This window comes from Staurois parvus, unplaced genomic scaffold, assembly GCF_062004578.1.
Source record: "Staurois parvus isolate SC_StPar_1 unplaced genomic scaffold, SC_StPar_1.0 ptg000917l, whole genome shotgun sequence".
Lineage (NCBI taxonomy): Eukaryota > Metazoa > Chordata > Amphibia > Anura > Ranidae > Staurois > Staurois parvus.
In genome coordinates, this window is record NW_028318713.1 from 2,011,724 (window position 1) to 2,034,754 (window position 23,031).

Sequence of the window (23,031 nt, forward strand, 5' to 3'; positions counted from 1 at the left end):
TGTAAGCCACTCTGGGGGGAGAGGCGGAGGAGGAGGAGGAGGAGGAGGGGGGGAACTATGGTGCCTCTTTAAACTTTTGCAACTTCTTGGAAAAAAAAAATTCTTCCAACAAAGTTCTGGAGCACTTTTCGAACACTAGAGGCTCCCTCATACTGTTTGGGGTCAGCTTTCTCTCTCTCTGGAAACAAATGTGCAGTTAATTATCATATGTATAAGTAAGTTTCAGGAAGGGGGCTGTGCTAGCCAAATCCCATCAGAGCCAAGAGCAAGGCAGTTTCTTATAGGGGGTGGAAAGCAGACCCTGAAAATAAAAGTGCAGAAGGAGAGCAGGCAGAGCAGGAGTGCAGACTGAGCTCTCAGCACTTTTATCAGCAGGACTGAGTGAGCCTTTTGTGAACAGAGGCTGGGATCTCTGGGAATAATATCCCCCCTCCTTTCTCTTTCGCTCTCTGTGCATTCACCAAAAGCCCTGGCAGAAGTGAAATCCCATCCCCAAAGCTGGGATCCCACACCGAAAAACTTGGATCCACCTTTGGAGTAAGCTCTGTGACTTGAAAAAGGACTTTGTACCTGGGGGGGGGGGGGGAAACAAAGTCACAAGTTCTGTTTGCTTGCTGTCATTTACTGTGTGCAAAGCTGGGCAGCCTGGATCTAAAGAAATTTGTCTCCAACTGCAACACCAGCATGCAGAACTACAAATATGACAAGGCGATGCCCCCTGAGAGCAGGAACGGGGGCAACACCACTTTAAACAACAATAATGGCACTGGGAGCTGCAAGAGGATTCTGCTTATTTTTCTGGATCTTTTCTGCCTTATTGTAGGTAAGTTAAAAAAAAAAAATGACAAAAAATATTCTTGGCTTTACAGGAGCCTCCTGGCAATGAGTGGGCACAGAGCCCCCATGCACCCTTTTCCTTTGGCATTCTCCTCTTGACAGTCCAAAGCTGTTGAGTTTCCTTGCATGCAGAATGACTTAATTCTAAAAATTACTTTTCCCCGACACTGTCCCTGGCTGGCTGCAATAAAACAGGGGCTAATGTTACAGTATCTACAAACTCCCTGCTGCAGGCTCTGCTTGGGAAAAACTTATAGAAAGTGTTAAAAAGTTTTCTAAAGTTTTATTTATTTTATTATAATTTTTTTTACTAGCATGTGCCTTGCCCAACAGCTTGGTGCTTGATACATTTGTATATTTCATTTATTTATCTGCTTGAGAAAACTTATTAGGAAGCGTTAAAAGTTTTTTACTTTTTTTATATTTTTTTTACAAACATGTGCCTTGCCTTAGAGCTTGGTGCTGGATACATATGTATATTTCATTTATTTAGCTACTTTGTAAATTCAAAATCAAATTATGTTTCGGAAAATATTTTTGAAAAAGTATTAGAAAGTTTCTGGAAGTTTTGTTTATTTTTACAAAAAAGATGCGCCTTGCCTAAGAACCTGGGGCTAGATACGTGTTTATCTCATTTATTTACCTATGTTATCTTCCAAAAAGTTTGTGTGTGAAAAAGTTTTCTAAAGTTTTGTTTCTTTTTTTTTGTACAACCATGTGCCTTGCCTAACAGCCTGGTGCTTAACACATTTGTGCAATTTATGTATCTACTTTATATGTTCAAAATTGAATTATGAGTGCAGATCAGCTTATCTCAACCAGGGTTCCTCCAGAGCAACCACGGTTCCATTGAGCTCAAGGGTTCCTCCAGAGGTTGTTAGGGGTTCCTTGAGCTGTGACTGGTTGACCTCCCATATGGTGATGCCTCCAGTGTTTTTGGTCCATTGCCACTCGGCAGAGCCAGCGGCATGGCACCAATAGTCTTTTTAACTGTACTGTTGACATTTTTTTCCACTGACCACCAATGTAAGAATTAAATGTAGCAGGGGTTCCTTGAGACCAGAAAATTATTTTAAGGGTTCATAGCAGCAATTCTTAACCAGGGCTCCATGAAACCTTAGGGCTCCTCCAGAGGTTGAGAGGGGTTCCTGGATCTGTGGCTGGTTGACCTCCCATTTGATGATGCCTCCAAAGTTTTGGGTCTAATACCACTCGGCAGAGCCAGCAGCGTGGCACTAGTAGTCTTTTTAGCTGTTTGTAAGGTTGGCATTTCTTCCACTGACCATTAATGTAATAATTAAGGGGTTCCTTGAGACCTGAAAAACATTTTAAGGGTTCAGATCAGCAATTCTTAACCAGGATTCCATGGAACCTTAGGGTTCCTCCAGAGGTTGATAGGAGTTCCCGGATCAGTGGCTAATTGACCTACCATCTGATGATACCACCAAAGTTTTAAGTCCAACACCACTCAGCAAAGCCAGCAACATGATCGCTTTAGTTGTTTGTAAGGTTGACATTCTTTCAATTGACCATCAATGTAAGGAGCATTAGGAATCAATCTTAGCAGGGGTTCCCAGACACCTGAAAATTATTCCACTCTGTTTATTGAAAGCTTCTCTGATGTTGTTGATGACAGATGCACGTTTTGACTTTCACATGTGTGTTTAATTGCTTGAAAAGGGAAAGTTTTTAGTGGAAAGTACCTAGTGAGCCCTGATATGACAGGAAATTATAAAATTTTCCTTACTGATTGCCAGTGTATGGGATTGTATACGTTATCTGCTCCTGATGCTGTTTACCCTAACCCTGCAGGCACATATCAGGATTGAAAGTTTGTGAATGCATCTTTGTATGTTTATATAGAAAGAAGGAAATAGAGAGTTTCACATTTGTGACTTTTTTTTTTTTTTTTACATTTGTTATCCATTTACTTTTTTTATGCTGATTTTTATTGATGTATGTAAACACCCCAAATGCCGTTTTTGCCCTGCCATGTGTTAAGAGTGTTCTGTGTGCAAACCTTAGCAAATTAAGTTGTGCAGGCTGTGTGGTCCCGGGCAGAAGGGGGGAATTCTGCATGGCTGAGAGCCTCTTAATCCCCTATAGGTTACAAGCTACTCTGCTGAAGCAATGGAAGGAGCTGACAGTTGGATCAATAGTTGCAGGCTTGAGTTTCAGTTGAGAAGCTGCAGTAAACCTCTGTCAGAGTTGTTGGTCTCTTATCAGATCCCTGTGGCTTCAAACCCACATTGTGGAAGGCAATACCTCCTCCAGATGCAAGCAGAATTTTTGTAATTTTTTTGAATGACCAACATGCACCTGCAGGCAGGGGCGGACTAACCATTGGCCCGGGGTCAGTAGGGGGCCCCATGAGATACCATACAAAGCAGGCCTCTGCTATTTGCATCCATTTCTCCATCAAGACATCAACAGGGACCCCTTCACCTATAAGAATCTTTGCAATTATTGACGTATATTACAGATAGATGGGCCCCAGCCACATGTGCCTCTACAGGGTTGTACTGCATGAATCCATTATCATATCATTGGGGTTATTCCCCCCTTTTCATTAAATTTTTTACCCACATTGCCTTATATAGGCTTAGGGTTATGCTTCTCTCCAGATGGTAACTGTATTGGTCTTTTTTGCTCGCATGTGATATTATATACCTATGGTATCATTTTTTGAATACACCTCCTTCAGGGAGTGTAACCTATATGGTAACAATATGTGCTTATATATATAGCATGTGATATTATATACCTATGGTATCATTTTTTGAATACACCTCCTACAGGGAGTGTAACCAATGTGCAGGTGCAGCAAATGCTTTAGACTACGGTGGTCATAGCCTTTGCAGCACATATATCCAGACCGGTCTTGGTGTGATTTTAATGGTTTTAGGTCTGTGTGTATTGTCTCATACTGAGGTGATGGTAAACCAGAGCGATTGCCTGAGTGTCAATCATTAATGTGTAATAAAGCATAATTTTTGGAAATTTTTCTGAGTATCGCATTCTGTTCATAATGTAGCCGCTTTCCTGTGAATCTCTTTTCACAAATCTCTTTTTTGGTCTGCATATTTTTTGGCTACTGGATGGAAGCCATATATTGGGTGATACAGTAATTTATATTTGAACCTCTAAATCTATCTTTTACTAACTGTGGCCCCATGAGATGCCCCTGGTACCTTTTTCATAGGCTTTTTTGAGTTTGGGCAAGGACACAGGGGCCCCATGATCCCCTATTGCCCCGGGGGCCCCATGAGTTGTCAGTCCGCCCCTGCCTGCAGGTGTTTTACCGCTACCAAACCCAACTAGGTTGTCAATGTTGGTGCGCTCCCAGCCTCCACATTGCAAGTCGGCCATACTGTCCATTTCTTTTATGGTCAAATGCCTTCAGAGTTATTCATAGCTTTAAAACCCTCTGTCACAGCCATCCTACTCCAAAGGTCACGCTTGCAATGTTTATATGAAACACTAGTATGAATCGCCAGATTTTATTGCTAAGCTACAAGGCATTGTGGCAGTGAGAAGCCGAGGGAGATGTGGAGTATTTGGAGTTTGCTTAGGTAACTGAGCAGGTCTCCAAGAAAGAACTGAACTCATAAATCATTACATAATTGACATCTGGTTCATATTGTTTCATGCAACTGAGAATTCTGGGGATTGAGTGGAATTAGGCTCTTTAAACTTAGTTAAGGGTCCGCCTGACGTGCAGTCGAATTTGGCTTGCGGCCATCCCGTGTAGGGCGAGGAAGCGCTTGCCTCTGTCATTACAGGACCATAAGTTGCTGAAATCATTTTTTCAACTTGTGTCAAAAAAGATCAACTGCGCAGAGGAAAAAAATAAAAAAGTCTTGGAGTTTGCGCAGACTTTGGTTTTGCTTGCCTCATTGTCAGATGTTGTGTTTGCTTTGGCCATGGTTGGTTCACAATCAGATTAGTGTACATCCAGATTAAAGGTGCTGAGTCTGGATAATGCTCTCATGTTCTTAAATTCTAAAGATAAGATTGTGCTCCTAACTTGGGAGTTGTACGCTGTATACTTTCCAAATATAGGATTTAATCCAAAACTGTCCACTAAAACCACTAGATAATCTTCAAATGATAATCCGAAGCTTGTTATCAAATTGGGTATAATGGTTTAAGCTGAGTAAGGCAATTTTTTTGCAGCAAATTGATGTTCAATCTACTAGGGTGTAGCAGAGGGTTGTACCATTAGCCATCTGTTAATAGAGAAAGTTTGGAGTTTAAATGCTTTTTATTATTATTATTATTATTATTATATTATTATTATACAGTATTTATAAAGCGCCGATAGTTCACTCAGCGCTGTACATTACAAAGGGGGACAGAACATGTGACAGAACAATACCAATACAATGCAAAACATGAGGGGATCGAGGGCCCTGCTCTTTGGAGCTTACAATCTAGGAGGGAGGGGATGGTGGTACAGGAGGAGATAGCTGAGGGGGATGGAGTGGTAGGAAGAGTGGAGGAAATCGGTCAAGTTAGCAGGGGGTAGGCTTCCCTGAAGAGATGGGTTTTCAGGGTGCGCCTAAAGGAGAGGAGAGTAGATGATAATCTGATGGGTTGGGGAAGGGAGTTCCAGAGGATGGGTGACACCCTGGAGAAGTCCTGGAGGCGGGCATGGGAGGAGGAGACCAGGGAACTAGAGAGAAGGAGGTCTTGTGAGGAGCGGAGTGTGCATGTTGGGTGGTACTTGGATATTAGGTCGGTGATGTAGTTCGGGGCAGTATGGTGGACGGCTTTGTATGTCAGTGTTAGGATTTTAAATTTGATCCGTTGGGCAATCGGAAGCCAGTGGAGGGATTGGCACAGGGGGGTGGCAGAAACGGAGCGGTTGGAAAGTTGAATGAGTCTGGCAGCCGTATTCAGGATGGACTGAAGCGGGGATAGCCAGCGGCGAGGCAGGCCAGTGAGGAGGGAGTTGCAGTAGTCGAGTCGTGATATGATGAGGGAGTGGATGAACTGTTATTATTATTATTAGTTAATAGGGGGTATTACTTGATCTCCAAAGGCTTTCTGCAATTTACTAGGGTGCAATTTGTGGTTATCAAGGGTGACAGTTGTCCTTAATGTACTGGGGTCTCAAGGGATGACCAGTTTATGGTTATCCTGTTCCCTCGAAGATGGTTTTACTGTCACTGGATTTTCCCAATGCTCATTTACTGCTTGTGGCTATGAAATATGATGTTCACATTCTCAACGAGGAAGAGGTATCGAGTGACACCATGCAGGCGCTCTTGGACAATGCCAATGATGTGTTGACTAGTAATGCGTATCCTTAGAAGATATAAAGATCCTGATATCTATTTTCACCAAGCAGTAACTGCAAAACAGTTATTCATAGCTCCAACATAAAGACTTTATGTGACTATAAAACTTGGCTGTCTCTGCCTGTTACTTCAAACCATAATATTTGGTGTCAAAATGACCCCTTTCTAAACTTGAAAGAAAGAGGTGTCAGACTTAATAACTGTCTTTATGATTCTCCAAGTTGACATTTGAATTCGCCAAATGGATTATGGTCTTGGCCATCCCATGCTGGCTGGAAGTCTAGTTCTGACACTTGAGTGTTGTTGGAGCTCCATGGGGTAGTCTTGCTACAGATTACTGAAAAATGTTTGGATAGACAACCTTTTGTACTTCTGGTGCCCAGCTGAAATTTTTGAGACTCCTAAGCTTCCTAGGTCAAACTTTTATCACTCTAGTAGACAGTGATAGGCTGGGTCCGTAAATCAAGATGGGGAGAAACTGGCTGTCATCAAGATGTTTGCTTTGTCAGGGGGTGGTGAGCATTTAATTAGCAAATTCAGGTCTTCATTACTGACAAATTCCTAAGCCTGAAATAGTAGGAGATAACTTTCTTGTCTGCAAACTTTGCATTCAGCGCAAAAATTCACCCTGTTCACAGACAGCCCATTTACTTAGTCCACTAGGGTGAAGGGGTGGACTGACCATTCGAGCACTCGGGCACTGCCCGAGGGCCCAGGGTCAGTAGGGGGCCCCAAGAAATGCCCCTGGTACCTTTTTATAGGCTTTTTTAGGTGTGGTTTGAGTGTGAGCAAGGCCATAGGGGCCCCATGATCCCCTATTGCCCGGGGGCCCCATGAGTTGTCAGTCCGCCCCTGCTAGGGTGCATAGTCGACATTTGGTTTAGCAGTTGCCACATACCTGGTATGATACCAGGAGCAAATGTGAATATCTACCAGTTATTTAAGGTAACACCAAAGAGAATGATCTGCTCATCAATTGTCATGTATAATGATAATTAGTGACATCATTATGATTAGCCTACTCAACTGTCAAGTTTGACCTGATGCTTCTTCATAATGGATTGTCTTGACAAAGGCTTAATTAGTGAATGTGGTGCATCTTAAAGAGGTCCTACAAGGCAAGACAAAAGTCACATTTGCATAACAAACTGGAGACTGAGACAGCTTAGGGTATCAATTACAAAGAACAGGTATCCTGGTACAGAGAGGACCATAGGAGACCAAACAAACATGTCCTCCAAAAAAAACAAAAAAAAAAAACATGGTCTATATACAGCTACTTTCCTACAGTGACTGTTTTCCTCTAAAATTGACACACAAACTTAGAAATGATCCTAAATTTGGTGAACAACAGAAAATTTCCAAGTCGACCTTGTAATGTTTGTGAGGTTTGATTGTTTATGAGTCCTACCACCTATTATTTATTTATTTATTTCAGGTACTTACATAGCGCCATCAATTTACGCAGCACTTTACATATATATTGTACATTCACATCGGTCCCCGCCCCCGAGGGGCGTACAATCTAAGGTCCCTAACTCACATTCATACATACACATGCTAGGGACAATTTAGACAGGATCCAATTAAGCTACCAGCATGTCTTTGGAGTGTGGGAGGAAACCGGAGTACCTGGAGGAAACCCGCGCAGGCACAGGGAGAACATGCAAACTCCCGGCAGGTGGTGCTGTGGTTGGGATTTGAACTGGCAGGCAGAAGTGCTAACCACTTAGCCACTGTGCTGCCCTAGCAGGCCCTTCAAATACTCCAAAATGTATTTGGTTTTGGGTCATCTTCAAGGGGAACCTTCTAGGATCAAAATTCAGGGGTTGTCACTGCTAACTTGCTTTTGAAGTTCACGGCCATCTTCCTTTGCAGCAGCACCAGTTTCCAGATCAATACCTAGACATGTTCTTCCTAAACTCTCATGTGCTCATTGTAGATAGTCCTCCAGAATAGTTGGAATTGTTTACTGTAGCTATGCTCTTCCGTTAGATTGGTGAAGACAGAACTCTGTTAGTAAAAGTCTACAGAGAAGTTCAGATGACAATGAGCACTGGATCTTCCACACACACACATGCTAACATTTCCTGAAGACAAAAGTTAATGAGAAACTTTGGGTCCGTTTTGTTTTTTCTTTAAGTTTTACATACTTTGCTTTAGAACCTATTATTAAAAACATGACAAAGAAATCCCAGAGCACTATGGGCTAAGCTTAAAGCCCGGCTCTGGGAAACTTGATAATTATCCTTTGCAGTGAGTTAATTGGGTCTTTTACTTCCTTGATCTGTCCATTCACCCCACATTCCAGCGGTTGACTATCCCTTGGTGTCTTGGATAAGTCAGGACATTAGACAGCTGGAGTGTAGGGGAGAACAATGGTAAGTAATTCTTCTTTAACAAGACCCCTATACGAGCAATTAACCCTTGCAGTGCGGCACAGCCCCCACTACGAGGATTACATTTCATGCTTTCCAGGGTTGAGCTATAAGTCACACCAGAAGTAACTCGTTTAGGCACAATATCCCCATTGCATCCACTGATAAGGATCTTTTGTGTGCAGATTTTAGCTTTAGCTACTGAGCATTGTAAACAACAGGTAGTAAGGAGGCAGAGTTAACATGTGAAAAGGAACTTAGCGCTGAAGATGCTACCCAGTAATATCCTTTCAGGCACAATGTCCCACATTGAATCCTCTGATAAGGATCTTGTGTGTGCAAATTTCAGCTTTAGCTACTGAGCACTGTAAACATGTAATAAGAAGACAGAGGATAACTGTCAGGGCTCCCGATAAGACCAGAGATGTGTGAACTGACACAGGGAAACGCAGGCTCAAGTATGGTGTAACAATATAATTTATTAAGGGTTATACACAAATATAACGTACAATATAATAAAACCAAACAGATAAGAGCAGTCAGGGCTGGCGAGATGGAGTGGTCAGGCGGGCCGGGTCAGGAATCATCGGGCAGACAAGACACAAAGGAGTAGCCAGAGCGTAGTCAGACAGGCCAGGTCAGGAACAATCAGGCAGACAAGGTACCAAAGGAGCAGGCTGGAGAGTGGTCAGGAATAGCCGAGGTCAGGACAGGCGGAGTTCATTCAGGGTCAGGATCAAGCAGAATCAGGAACCAGGCAGGAAGCAGACAGGATGCAGGTACAGGGGCTCATGGGAAACATACACCAAGGCCCTGACTGCAAGTCTGGCTATTCCTTAAATACATGTCCTGCAATCAGCCTCAGGTGATGGCTGACTGCAGGAGTGAGCTTCTGGTTGCTGAGAGCACCCGCTGGCCAGCCCTGGTTACTGCAGCCCACAAGGCAGGTGAGTCCCACCACCATTGGCAAGTCCATTCCTGACAATAACATGGTAAATAAGTCTCCTAGAACTAAATGAGAAATTAACCCTTGCAGTGTGGGCACAGCACCAGTACAAGGGATACATTTCAGATTTCCCCGGTTTGAGCTTTAAGCAAAATCACACCAGAAGTAACTCCCTTTCAGACACAACGTCCCACATTGAATCATCTGATAAGGATCTTGTGTGTGAAAATTTTAGGTTTAGCTACTGAGCACTGTAAACAACAGGTAGAAAGGAGGCAGAGATAACATATGAAAAGGAACTTAGCACTGAAGATGTTACCCAGTAATATCCTTTCAGGCACAATGTCCCACAATGAATCCCCTGCTAAGGATCTTGTGTGTGAAAATTTTAGGTTTAGCTACTGAGCACTGTAAACAACAGGTAGAAAGGAGGCAGAGATAACATATGAAAAGGAACTTAGCTATGAAGATGCTACCCAGTAATATCCTTTCAGGCACAATGTCCCACATTGAATCATCTGATAAGGATCTTGTGTGTGCAAATTTCAGCTTTAGCTACTGAGCATTGTAAACATGTAATAAGAAGACAGAGGATAACATGGCAAATAAGTCTCCTAGAACTAAATGAGAAATTAACCCTTGCAGTGTGGGCACAGCACCAGTACAAGGGATACATTTCAGATTTCCCGGGTTTGAGCTTTAAGCAAAATCACACCAGAAGTAACTCCCTTTCAGACGCAACGTCCCCCATTGAATCTCTGCTAAGGATCTTGTGTGTGAAAATTTTAGGTTTAGCTACTGAGCACTGTAAACAACAGGTAGAAAGGAGGCAGAGATAACATATGAAAAGGAACTTAGCACTGAAGATGTTACCCAGTAATATCTTCTCAGGCACAATGTCCCACAATGAATCCCCTGCTAAGGATCTTGTGTGTGAAAATGTTAGGTTTAGCTTTCAGGCACAGTGTCCCACAATGAATCCCCTGCTAAGGATCTTGTGTGTGAAAATGTTAGGTTTAGCTTTCAGGCACAATGTCCCACAATGAATCCCCTGCTAAGAATCTTGTGTGTGAAAATGTTAGGTTTAGCTACTGAGCACTGTAAACAACAGGTAGAAAGGAGGCAGAGATAACATGTGAAAAGAAACCTAGCACTGAAGATGTTACCCAGTAATATCCTTTCAGGCACAATGTCCCACAATGAATCCCCTGCTAAGGATCTTGCGTGTGAAAATGTTAGGTTTAGCTACTGAGCACTGTAAACAACAAGTAGAAAGGAGGCAGAGATAACATATGAAAAGGAACTTAGCACTGAAGATGTTACCCAGTAATATCCTTTCAGGCACAATGTCCCACATTGAATCCTCTGATAAGGAGCTTCTGAGTGCAAATTTCAGATTTAGCTACTGAGCAATGTAAATGACCAGTAGAAGGGGGACAGAGGATAACATGATAAGTTATATTTCACAAGTTTCTGAGAACTAAATGAACAATTAACCCTTGCAGTACGGGCTCAGTCCCCCTTGCAAGGGATACATTTTGAATTTCCCGGAGTTGAACTTTAAAATAAATCACACCAGAAGTAATTCCCTTTCAGGCACAGTGTCTCTCACTGAATCCATGGATGAGGCCCTTCTGTGTGCAAATCTCTGCTTTAGCTACTGAGCACTGTCAACAACTGGTAGTAAGGAGACAGAGATAACAGAGTTACATGTGAGGCTGAAGAAATACAGTAGTCCATTTAGTTCATGGTAAGCAAGTTTTATTTAATAGGCCTCCTAGAACTAAATGAGTGATTAACTCTTGCCTAGGTGGGTGCAGAACCACTACAAGGAATACATTTTGCATTTCAAGGGTTTGATCTTTTAGGGAAATCAAACCAGCAGTAACTCCCTTTCAGGCACATTGTCTCTCACTGAAACCTCTGATGAGTATCTTGTGTGTGCAAATTTCAGCTTTAGCTACTGTGTACTGTAAACAACAGGTAGCAAGGAGACAGAGATAACATCTGAAAAGGAGCCTAGTGGTGAAGATGCTACCCAGATGAAAACTGCATCATATTCTCATATATTATTACATAAAAATGATAACTTATATAAATCATAAAAAACATAAACCATTAAAAAATATACAAAAAAATATATTTATTTCTTGCCTGTAATTTTTTTTTTAAATGTATAAAACCTCTTAACATTCCTATTGACCACCCTGGAAAATGTCCTAAAAAATGCATCTGAAGCATTCTTGGTCAGTATGGGGTGAGCTGGAGGTTACGCAGCCTGGTACAGCTATGCACAGCCAACGAGATATGTGGATATGATGGACTCCGGCATCCCCCCCCAGGACCCCCGTTTGCTCTGCTCTGTGTGTAGGTCCAGGACTTTAGTCAAGGCGGTGATAGATTGACAGGTGCAAACACTTGTGAGCCATCCAGCGCCGTGTACGCAGCCATGATTAGAGGACTTTCAGAAATGACATTTTTCCAGCTAAACATTTTCTTAGATGGTATCACGAAATTAAAGTTGGTCGGAAAATCCAAGGCATTTCACCAATGCTGAGCGGCAGACTGAACTAATTTCACCCACCCAGTTAATAATATTTACAGAAATGTTTCTCTTTTCCTGTCTCAGTGCCGTGGAAGAGGTTTGAGGGCCATCTGGAAGAATTTTAGCCTAGCGATGCAGGGTAGTAAGTGTTTAATCCATTGCGGGGCTGGGAGGAGCCAACCTTTTGGAAAGTAGAAGCAAAAAAAGCAAAAAAAAAGCCCCAAAAACTATAACTCTATATTTACCAGGGGCGGACTGACAACTCATGGGGCCCCCGGGCAATAGGGGATCATGGGGCCCCTGTGTCCTTGCCAGTTCCAAGATGGGGACATGCTATTTGCTGCTTGTGGCTGCATAAAGATTTTACAAAGTAGTGATGTCATCAGACTTGCAGTCGGTTGGACATTTGTTATTAGGAGCGTGGATGGGCTCTCTTTCCGACACCCAATTCAGCCACAATGCATGAAGGGGCTAGGTATCTAGAGTGGTGCCGCTTGGTTTAGATCACCTAAAAGGGATGTGCAACTGCTGGAAAAAAAAGGATGAAAAAAAAACTTGTAATAAAAAAAAGAGATTATTTTACAATACACAGCGTTAGCAAGCTAAATGTCATCCAATCAGGGCTCAGGTCTGGTGCACCTCGCCTTGGCCATCTGGGAACCCACCATCTGTAAACACAATAAAGCAGAGTCAATGTATAAGCCGAGACCAGACCAAAAAGGCAGACTGCAGGCTATTACGGGAGCCTAATGAGCCTAATATGTCGAGCTTTTCTTGTGGTCAGACTTCGAAGAGAAATTCAGCCCTTCTTCCCTTCATTTTTTTTTGGCTCTTAATTGCTTCTTCTTTCTGATGGGGGGGGGGGGAATCGGATCTTCCTGCTGGTCTGCTGAGGCGGCGGGGGGGGGGTTACGGCCACTGCGCAGACACGCTTGACATGGTCTGGAAACTGGCGGTAGTGTAATATATAGGGGAGTGTTTTTTCCATTTTTCCAGAAATCTGCCACTTGATTCCCCTGGAAAAAATATAAATGTCTATTAAAAAAGTGAAGTGAATGAAGGGCGTTCGGCTGACTGCGCAGCTTTGATGTGAACGGCGAAACATGACACTCTGTACTCGGCATGAGTGAAATATGACTTTTTTTTTTTTATTTTGTGCATATTTGTTAGGATGACCTTACATCTGGGTGTAACTTCTGAAAATATATTCTAATTCTTGTGTTCTCATTTTTATATAAAGAGTATTATTATTATATATACAAAGGGGGACAGAACATGTGACAGAACAATACCAATACAATGCAGAACATGAGGGGATCGAGGGCCCTGCTCTTTCGAGTTTACAATCTAGGTTCTCATTTTTATTTAAAGAGTAACTCCACTTTTGTTGAAAAAAAAAAAAAACGCTCCCCCTTCTGGGTGATCTATGTACATTGCAGGGATTTTACCAAACTTTGTTGCAGATTCCTACCTGTTGTTATTCTGAAGAAATAGCTACATATAGTTACATAGTTAGTCTGGCTGAAAAGAGACAAAAGTCCATCCAGTTCAACCACAGAAAAAGAAAAAAAAGTTATAATCCTACACCCACAGTCAGGGGCGGACTGACAACTCCTGGGGCTCCCGGGCAATAGGGGATCATGGGGCCCCTGTGTCCTTGCCCAAACTCAAAAAAGTCTATGAAAAAGGTACCAGGGGCATCTCATGGGGCCCTCTACTGACCCCGGGCCCTCGGGCAGTGCCTGAGTTTCCAAATGGTCAGTCCGCCCCTGCCCACAGTTGATCCAGAGGAAGGCAAAAAAAACCCCACCAAAGCACGTTCCAATTTGCTCCTGCTGGGAAAAAATAAAGTAAATAGCTGTTTGTTTGTCTGTGTCCATCGCAGGGTGAATGTGAATGGGAGTGGTTTTATCATGATCAATTAGCTACTGCACTTGCAGAGTTCTAATGAGGAAAGTGGCAGGGTCTGCATCCTTTTAGACGTTTTTTTTTTCCTTTGGGAGTATCTCACAAAAAAATGGCATTTTTGTTGCAGGGGATGCCCAAAATCTGACTTTTATCTTATGCACGCTGCTGGGAAACTTAGTAAGCCAATCACACAAGCAGGAAATGACATTTCTGAGGGGGGGGGGGGATTCTCCGTATATCATCTGTGTACAGAACGCCTCCAGGTAGCCATTTTACAGAAAATCGTATTATCATTGAATCATTGAAGTCACAGCATCTCTTCGAACCTTCACTGCAGGTTCACATATATGCTGCAGGGGCGGACTTACCATTTGGAAACTCAGGCACTGCCCGAGGGCTCGGGGTCAGTAGGGGACCCATGAGATGCCCCTGGTACCTTTTTCATAGGATTTTTTTAATTTGGGCAAGGAAACAGGGGCCCCATGATCCCCTATTGCCCGGGGGCCCCATGAGTTGTCAGTCCGCCCCTGGTGTGCTGTGTGGTATATCGCATGTGATTCACAAAGGAGCCGCACCGCATTCCCTGCCAATCACGTGCGATTTGTGTGCGGTGCGATCGGATCCGTACATTTTGTATGGCTCTAATCGCACCACACCCGCACCAAAAAGGTGCAGGACCCTTTTTTTGGTCTGTACTAGAATCGGATCACCTATGCGATCCGATTCTGCACATTGCACCGCGTTTTGCAGACCGATTTCGGGGTATCGTTAACATACACACCCGCATCGGTTCGCGTGACCGGGGTGCAATTCTGATGCGGTGCGGAATTCGCACAGAAAACGCTGCGAATTCCGCACCGCATCAGTGTGATCTCAAGCTTTTGGCGTTTTCAAGTCCGTCAGTGCCCCTACTGGGTAGACTCGCACACACCGTTTGTCCTGGTGACCACTCTCACCGGGACAAAAAGCGACAGGAAAATTCAAAATGTATCAGTTGCCACCAGAACAGGAAGAAAAGGAAAATTTTCTAATGGGGACAACTGGTTCAGTGACAACAAAAAGGGGACTTCCCATCACTTTGAAGGATATTTCCTCCTACTTCCTGTGGCATCTCCAGGATAGAGAAGAAAATCTCCCGGTCACACCGCTGCGATTTGTGTGCAATTTCTGAAGACTTTATTGCTACTTGTGAAGATTTTCAACCATTTCTTGCCATTGGCAGCGCGATTCCCATTATATTCTATGGATGTGAAATCGCAACAACAAAACTGCAGGAAAAGTCACGCGAGAACTACTTTAGAAATCGCGCCGCAGCGAATCGCACATGTTGAGACACCGACATTCATTAGATGCGATTTCAGGCGCGATTTCAATTCGCAAGTCACACCTGAAATCGCGCCGGAGAGACTGGGCAACAATGGAACACAGAAAAAAGGGAGGGATTCTATTTTCTACTTAAAGTGGAGCTCCACCCAAAAGGGGAAGTTGCGCTTTAAGGACTGCTCCCCTGCTCCCCAGTAAGGATTGGCAGCTTTGGGGGGTGGGGAGGGGAGCGGGTGTTCCAAATTTGACAGGTACCCGCTCCCATTTCCGGTCCAATCGCCTAGGTGATCGGAAGCGGATGGTGTCCTTCCTCCCTCCCTGTAGTCTTTTGGGACACGTGACAGGTCCCAGAAGACTACAGGACCATTCATGAATACGGCTGCCAGACTCATTCACCTTTCCAACCGCTCCGTCTCCGGCACCCCCCTCTGCCAATCCCTCCACTGGCCTCCACCCCCCTCTGCCAATCCCTCCACTGGCCTCCACCCCCCTCTGCCAATCCCTCCACTGGCTTCCGATTGCACAACGGATCAAATTCAAAATCCTAACACTGACGTACAAAGCCGTCCACCATACTGCCCCGAACTACATCACCGACCTAATATCCAAGTACCGCCCAACACGCACACTCCGCTCCTCACAAGACCTCCTTCTCTCTAGTTCCCTGGTCTCCTCCTCCCATTCCCGCCTCCAGGACTTCTCCAGGGTGTCACCCATCCTCTGGAACTCCCTGCCCCAACCCATCAGATTATCACCTACTCTCCTCTCCTTTAGACGCACCCTGAAAACCCATCTCTTCAGGGAAGCCTACCCCACCCCCTGCTAACTTGCCGACCTCCTCCACTCTTCCTACCACCCCATCCCCCACAGCTATCTCCTCCTGTGCCACCATCCCCTCCCTCCTAGATTGTAAGCTCCAAGGAGCAGGGCCCTCAATCCCCTCATGTTTTGCATTGTATTGTTGTTGTTCTGTCACATGTTCTGTCCCCCTTTGTAATGTACAGCGCTGAGCGAACCATTGGCGCTTTATAAATACTGTATAATAATAATGATAATAAAGCGCAGCGCTACTCGCGCATGTGGGTACCCGGCTGTGAAGCCGCAAGCTGTCACAGCCGGGTGCCCACACTAAAGATGCTGGCCTCCTGGAATACAGGACAGCTGGTGAAATAGGCTGCGGGGGACACACACCACGGGGCCAAGGGACAGGTAAGTGGCTGTTATATAAAAGTCAGCAGCTACAGTTTTTGTAGCTGCTGACTTTTATTTTTTGACAGGGTGAGTGGAACTCCGCTTTAAAAAAAAAAAAAAGGTTTGACTTTAGATACACATTGGGGTTGATTTACGAAAACTGGAAAATTTTCCAAAATCTGGTGTAGATAATAATGATAAAGACCACTCACTGCTGCTCTCTCTCCTTGTGCAGAGTGGCTGGTCTTGTCGCCGCCCCCTCCTGTAGTTTTCTGCAAGCAACCTGCAGTGGGTGGAGCCTGCTGGGCCCCTCCCACAGCTGTGCTCTCTGCACAGGCTATGTACGGCACATCGATGATGTTGTTTCTCTTTTACAAGGTCAAACCAATCAGCTTCCAGGATGTATTATCAAAGTTTAACTGAACAGGCTGAAGTTAGAAGCTGATTGGTTTCTATGCAGAAGTGAGCCTGATTTTGCACTCCCCAGTTTCAGTAAATCAACCCCCTTTACCTTTAATATAATTACATTTCCAGTACTGGTCAAAACCCATAAAAATATATATATATAAAACAGGGGCGGACTGGCAACTCTTGGGGCCCCTGGGCAATAGGGGATCATGGGGCCCCTGTGTCCTCGCCCACACTCAAACCACACCTAAAAAAAGCCTATGAAAGGTACCAAGGGCATCTCATGGGGCCCCCTACTGACCTTGGGCCCTTGGTCAGTTCGCCCCTGTCTATAAATGATTGATGTGCTGGAGGCACATTATGCTCTGAGAAAGGTGTCACTTACAACAATGTTACATTAAAGCTGAACTCCGGGATAAACAAATATTCTATAAATCCATCCATCGTGTGTATACTTCTCGGTGCGCTCGGTGTATTTCTTCCAGATCTGTGCAGTGATCCAGTGTGGGACTTCCAGTAACAAAGACCGCTCACTGCTGCTCTCTCTCCTTGTGCAGAGTGGCTGGTCTTGTCTCCGCCCCCTCCTGTAGTTTTCTGCAAGCAACCTGCAGTGGGTGGAGCCTGCTGGGCCCCTCCCACAGCTCTGCTCTCTGCACAGGCTATGTACGGCACATCGATGATGTTGTTTCTCTTTTACAAGGTCGTATCTGGGTTTGTAAAGGTATTTTGTGCACACAAACCTGACTTTTTATCCTTTGCGGCTATTGAGGGATTTATGTAACTGAAAGTTTTTGTGTCCGGAGTGGAAATTGTCTCTTGGGCTCTTTGAATACAGCTTGACATTTGTTTTTTTATTTTTTATTTTTATTGAGCGGAGTATTGGCTTCCTGTCCTCTTCGCATTGTATGGGGCCAGAGCTGGTTTTGCTCTTTATTCAGTGGCTTTGCTGGCGCTGGTCCAGAAGCGGTGAGGATGCGGCAGGTTTTGTTGTAACAGCTGACAGGGAGCCACGGGAGGTCGCGGATGAAGTCATTTTCTCTCCAAGTGTTCTCATTTTCCACTTTAAATTCTGGATCTACATCGCAAAATCAGCTTCTCCGCTCCATTGCTTTCAATGTGAAACCCTTATAGTCAGGGGCGGACCGACCATTCGAGCACTCGGGCACTGCCCGAGGGCCCAGGGTCAGTAGGGGGCCCCATGAGATGCCCCTAGTACCTTTCATAAGCTTTTTTGGGTGTGGTTTTGAGTGTGGGTGAGGACACAGGGGCCCCATGATCCCCTATTGCCCGGGGGCCCCATGAGTTGTCAGTCCAGCCCTGCTTATAGTAGATGTAAACCCTACCTGATGGACATTACGTTTACTAAAGCTCCATGTATCATAAACAATGGTCATGCCCAGGGCTGCTGTTTAGAAACCACGGGGCCCCATACAGCAAACCTGACATGGCCCCTCCCCCCCCCCAAAAAAAAGTACAGTTTACTATGCTTCAGGTATGAATGAACACAGTGAGTAATCGGTACTGATCACTTATTGTGTTCATCATCCTGAAGGGTCTTATTGTGTGCTTTCTGTTACCGGTGGGAGGGAGAGGAGGGAACCCAGGAGCACTGGGGGGGGGGACACACAGAGGGGCCTGGGCAACATGGGGAAATGTATGGTGCACAGGCAGGATGATGGGTGCAGCGGAGGTCCAATTACTGGAATCGGTCCCCTGTCTCTGCAGCAGCTGAACGCCAGCGGGAGGGAAAAGGGAAGAAGAAGCCAGTTTTCAGCTGCTGCAGAGAGAGCCATACAGGGGACCGGTTCCAGTAATTGCACTCCCACCCTCCCTATGCACATCCGATTTACCCAGCCGCCTGGGCCCCCCTGCTGGCCTGGGCCCCCTACAGGAGGACTGATGGTACCCCCTTATCCACAGACCTGGTCATGCCATATAGTAAAACACTTGTTTTCATGACATTTGGTCTCCTGCAGCCTCTTTACAGCCACTTCCCATCTACATGGCTGCATGGCATTTTGCAGGATGGGGTTCTTGATGGTGACAACAGTGGGCTACAGCTGCATAATGTGTGCCAAAACATCCACCTGTATTCTCTACAGGAAGCCCGTGTGACCAAGTGACAATGGAGGACCACAACTGGGCGGAAAGGACAAAGCGTTGTCCCCCCCCTAACAGGAAGCTAAGACATTTTAATAAAAACTGACAATTTTGAATGATTGAAAATGGCTTTTGAAATAACTTTAAGTGATTGAGACTGGATACACTTAAAGGAACACTCCACTTTTTTTTTTTTTTTTTACAGTTTTGATACTTGTAGTCAGGTGCAGTTTACGTTGTCACCCCCTAACAGGAAGCTAAGAAATTTTTATGAAAACTGACAATTTTGAATGATTGAAAATGACTCTTGGAATAACTTCAAGAGATTGAGACTGAATATACTTAAAGGAACACTCCACTTTTTTTTTTTTAAACAGTTTTGATACTTCTAGTCAGGTGCAACTAACTAGTCTGTCAGTAGGTGGCTTTGTTCCAGAATAGTGTCTGGTTACAGAAAATAGTGTCATCAGGTGTTAGGCCCCTTTTAGTTAGAGCCCTCCTGTAGTGATATGATGGGTGAGTCACGGCCTGGTTACAGGCCAGGTTGGGAAGAACCCTAGTGCAGTTGGGGCATGGCAGCAAAACACCCCACAACTAAGCAGATGTAGCCAGCAAGTGAAGGCCCTGGACAGGTCTGGAGGCCCAGGAGAGGTAGATCTGCACCCAGAAAAGCTGGCTGTGGACTCCATAACCCTTGTGGAGGTGGTGGTTAGGGAGGATTGCAAAAGGCCTTTCAGACCAGGCCAAAGTTCCCGAATGAGGGTCCCAGGAGAGGTGTACCTATGGAGGAGGTGGCTGCAGAGATCCCATCCCAGTGAGTACTATTGGCTCACTCAATGCCCCCGGCACAGTAAATATGTCAGTGTTGACAGCTTCTGGTCAGTGGTCACTGATCATGTTACCACTGTGACAGCCAATCACTGCGATCACATGTTTGGGAGCCCACCTATCAGCGTCTGCTGTCAAGAACCCCTTAAAGGGATTGGCAGAAGTCAGAATTTAGGAGTCAAAGAATGATAATAATTGTCATATAAAGCTCATCAAGCAATCCAGGCCTACTGCTCTAGGTGTGATGCAAAGCCAACGCCATACCATACAATCATGAGGTATGGGCATGCCGTACACCACCAGCTCAGGGTGTAGTGATGTGTGGAAATGGTCCCAGCTCCTCCTTAGCCATGCCCTCTAATGTGTTTCACCCCACCCCTGGAATTTAATCCTGGAGATCCTGTACGATTAAGGCCTGGGAGCAGGGGCGGACTGACCATTAGAGCACTCAGGCACTGCCCGAGGGCCCAGGGTCAGTAGGGGGCCCCATAAGATGCCCCTGGTACCTTTCATGGGATTTTGCATAGGCTTTTTTGGGTGTGGGCGAGGACACAGGGACCCCATGATACCTTATTGCCCGGGGGCCCCATGAGTTGTCAGTCCGCCCCTGCCTGGGAGTGGGGCAAAACATGTCAGTGGGCATGGCCAAGCAGGAGTTGAGGTTGAGGCCATTTCCATACACCACTACACCCTGAGTTGTCGGTGTGCGGCATCCCTATACCACATGGTTCCACTGCTCTCTAGATGAAGCATTTTGGAGGCTTGCACCCTTCTCGTACGGTATATCACGGGACCTGTAACTTATACACATAGAGCGGCGCTGTAAGAGGTTTGAACGAGTCACTGTGAGACCATACCATACAATGTTTCCTAGCGGGCATTCATCAGGTACACTCTATGGCAGTGGTTCTCAACCTTCCTAATGCCGTGACCCTTTAATACAGTTCCTCATGTTGTGGTGACCCCCAACCATAACATTATTTACCCAGTAATTATGATTCATGAGTGTCGTTTTACCTCTAATACTGCTGCTTTCAACACAGTAGCTGCTTTTAACAGAGTAGCTGCTTTCAACACAGCAGCTGCTTTCTACACAGTAGCTGCTCTTTACACATTGGAAATATGTGTTTTCTGATGGTCTTAGGGGACCCCTGTGAAAGGGTCGTTCGACCCCCAAAGGGGTCGGGACCCACAGGTTGAGAACCACTGCTCTATGGCGATGGTCATGCCATTCACGGCTGATAATAATCTGATAATAATCTTTTTTGGTCTTCCATACTGGAAATCTGATGGCTGACTGCCCCATCAGTTATCGGCAATAAATTGGAACAGTCATGGCATGTTCCTTCATTGTTGATGAAAGCTTTGCCTGTAAATACCCAGCTCTCGGGAAGTACAGCCTTTCCAACGTTCCATCCGTCAGACCCTTTGATTGGCCAATCAACAGCCAGAGAAGGAGCTATTAAAAAAAATCAGAACAATGCCCCTTTTAGCTGTCTGATCTAATTTAGTATCTCTGAAAAGGCAATGCCATATTATGCTATGGCTATTGAAAAGTCCCCGTCAATGCCAATTCATCCCGCACATCACTCCGCCAGAAGCCGAATGCCAGTCGCTTTTTTCCCACCAATACTCATGAAAAGCTCCCACAATGGACATTGTTTAAAAGGACGTCTCCGTGGCAACCGCAAGTCATTCGTAAATCTCGGAGCGTAATCCACGTGTTTATGTCATAATTCCGCTTGCAAAAAAGCAACGTCTTCACTCTCGGGAGTTACATAATTCCAAAAAGTTCAAAAACTTTTTGGAATGATGGAATGTTTCATTTTTTTTTAAATAATCAAAGAAAAATCAAATTCATTGATAAAAGGATACTTCTTTGCAACTTAAGCTGCAGTTTTTTGGTCTACAAGATGTGTTACCTGATGCTTTTGTAGAGAATTAGTTTAGCAGCTTAGTGTTCCTCCTTGTAGAGAGCAAGGCAGAAAACGAGACTTGTTTTGTCCCGAAAATTACAGAGCATCGTTTTATGAGCTCTCGCTAATGGGAGCGTGGAAAAAGCACATTGCGAGTGAAAGAACAAGTGCATTGTGGGGCAGGCTCAGTATGCCCCTGGCCCATTGTCAAAGCTCTCTATTCAGTTGGAGGCAGCATTGAATGGGGCTGTGATTAGCATGGGAGACAGTATGTGGGGAGGCTGTGTTCATGAAACTCCTCTATGACAGAAAAAAAAAAACTGTCCCGTATTGTTCTCCACTGCCAAGTGTAGACGAAAAGTGGAACGCTGAAGATATCTATAAAGACCAGCAGTGTGGCCCAACAGAGAATTCCAGCTCAAGTGCTGTTAAAAAGCATAACATAGCTATGCTGGAATATAGTCATTTACATGGTCTGCTATATTGTTTTCTGACTTTTTTATTTTTGTTCCCAGTTATATCAAAGGTTTTTCAAAAGTACAACCAACAGTGGTGGGCCATGTATTACGATCGTGTCCAGTGGTGGGTCATGTTGGGGATGTAGTGTTCTATGTATAGCGTGTAATAGAATTGTATGATGATAGTATCCAGTGGTTGGTCATGTTGGAGGTGCAGTGTTCTATGTATAGAGTGTAATAGTATTGTATGATGATCGTGTCCAGTGGTTGGTCATGTTGGGGGTGTAGTGTTCTATGTATAGAGTGTAGTAGAATTGTATGATGATCGTATCCAATGGTGGGTCATGTTGGAGGTGCAGGCGTTCTATGTAGGGGGCGTAATAGGATTGCATTATGGTCATGTCCTGTGGTTGGTAATGTTGGAGGTGTAGTGTTCTATGTATAGAGTGTAATAGAATTGTATGATGATCGTGTCCAGTGGTCGGCCATGTTGGAGGTGTAGTGTTCTATGTATAGAGTGTAATAGAATTGTGTGATGATCGTGTCCAGTGGTTGGTTAAGTTGGGGATGTGGTGTTCTAGGCATAGAATGTAGTAGAATTGTATGATGATTGTGTCCAGTGGTCAGCCATGTTGGGGGTGTAGTGTTCTATGTATAGAGTGTAGTAGAATTGTATGATGATCGTATCCAATGGTGGGTCATGTTGGGGGTGTAGTGTTCTATGTATACCGTGTAGTAGAATTGTATGATGATCGTATCCAGTGGTCAGTCATGTTGGGGGTGTAGTGTTCTATGTATAGAGTGTAATAGAATTGTATGATGATCATGTCCAGTGGTGGGTCATGTTGGGGGTGTAGTGTTCTATGTATAGAGTGTAGTAGAATTGTATG

The 23,031-nt window shown here is 44.7% G+C and overlaps 1 protein-coding gene across 2 annotated transcripts in view; it reads left to right on the forward strand.

The window, feature by feature from the left end:
- The first annotated feature begins 291 nt into the window (after positions 1-291).
- Positions 292-23,031, forward strand: part of PLPP3 (phospholipid phosphatase 3) — a 116,589-nt gene continuing 93,849 nt past the window's right edge. Inside the window, exon 1 of one of the 2 annotated variants that reach the window (XM_089656569.1) lies at positions 292-823. In XM_089656569.1, the coding sequence (XP_089512695.1) occupies positions 685-823 (139 nt within the window). In that variant the 5' untranslated portion in view covers positions 292-684. The remainder of the gene's footprint in view (positions 824-23,031) is intronic. The other variant, XM_089656568.1, reaches the window with a different exon arrangement.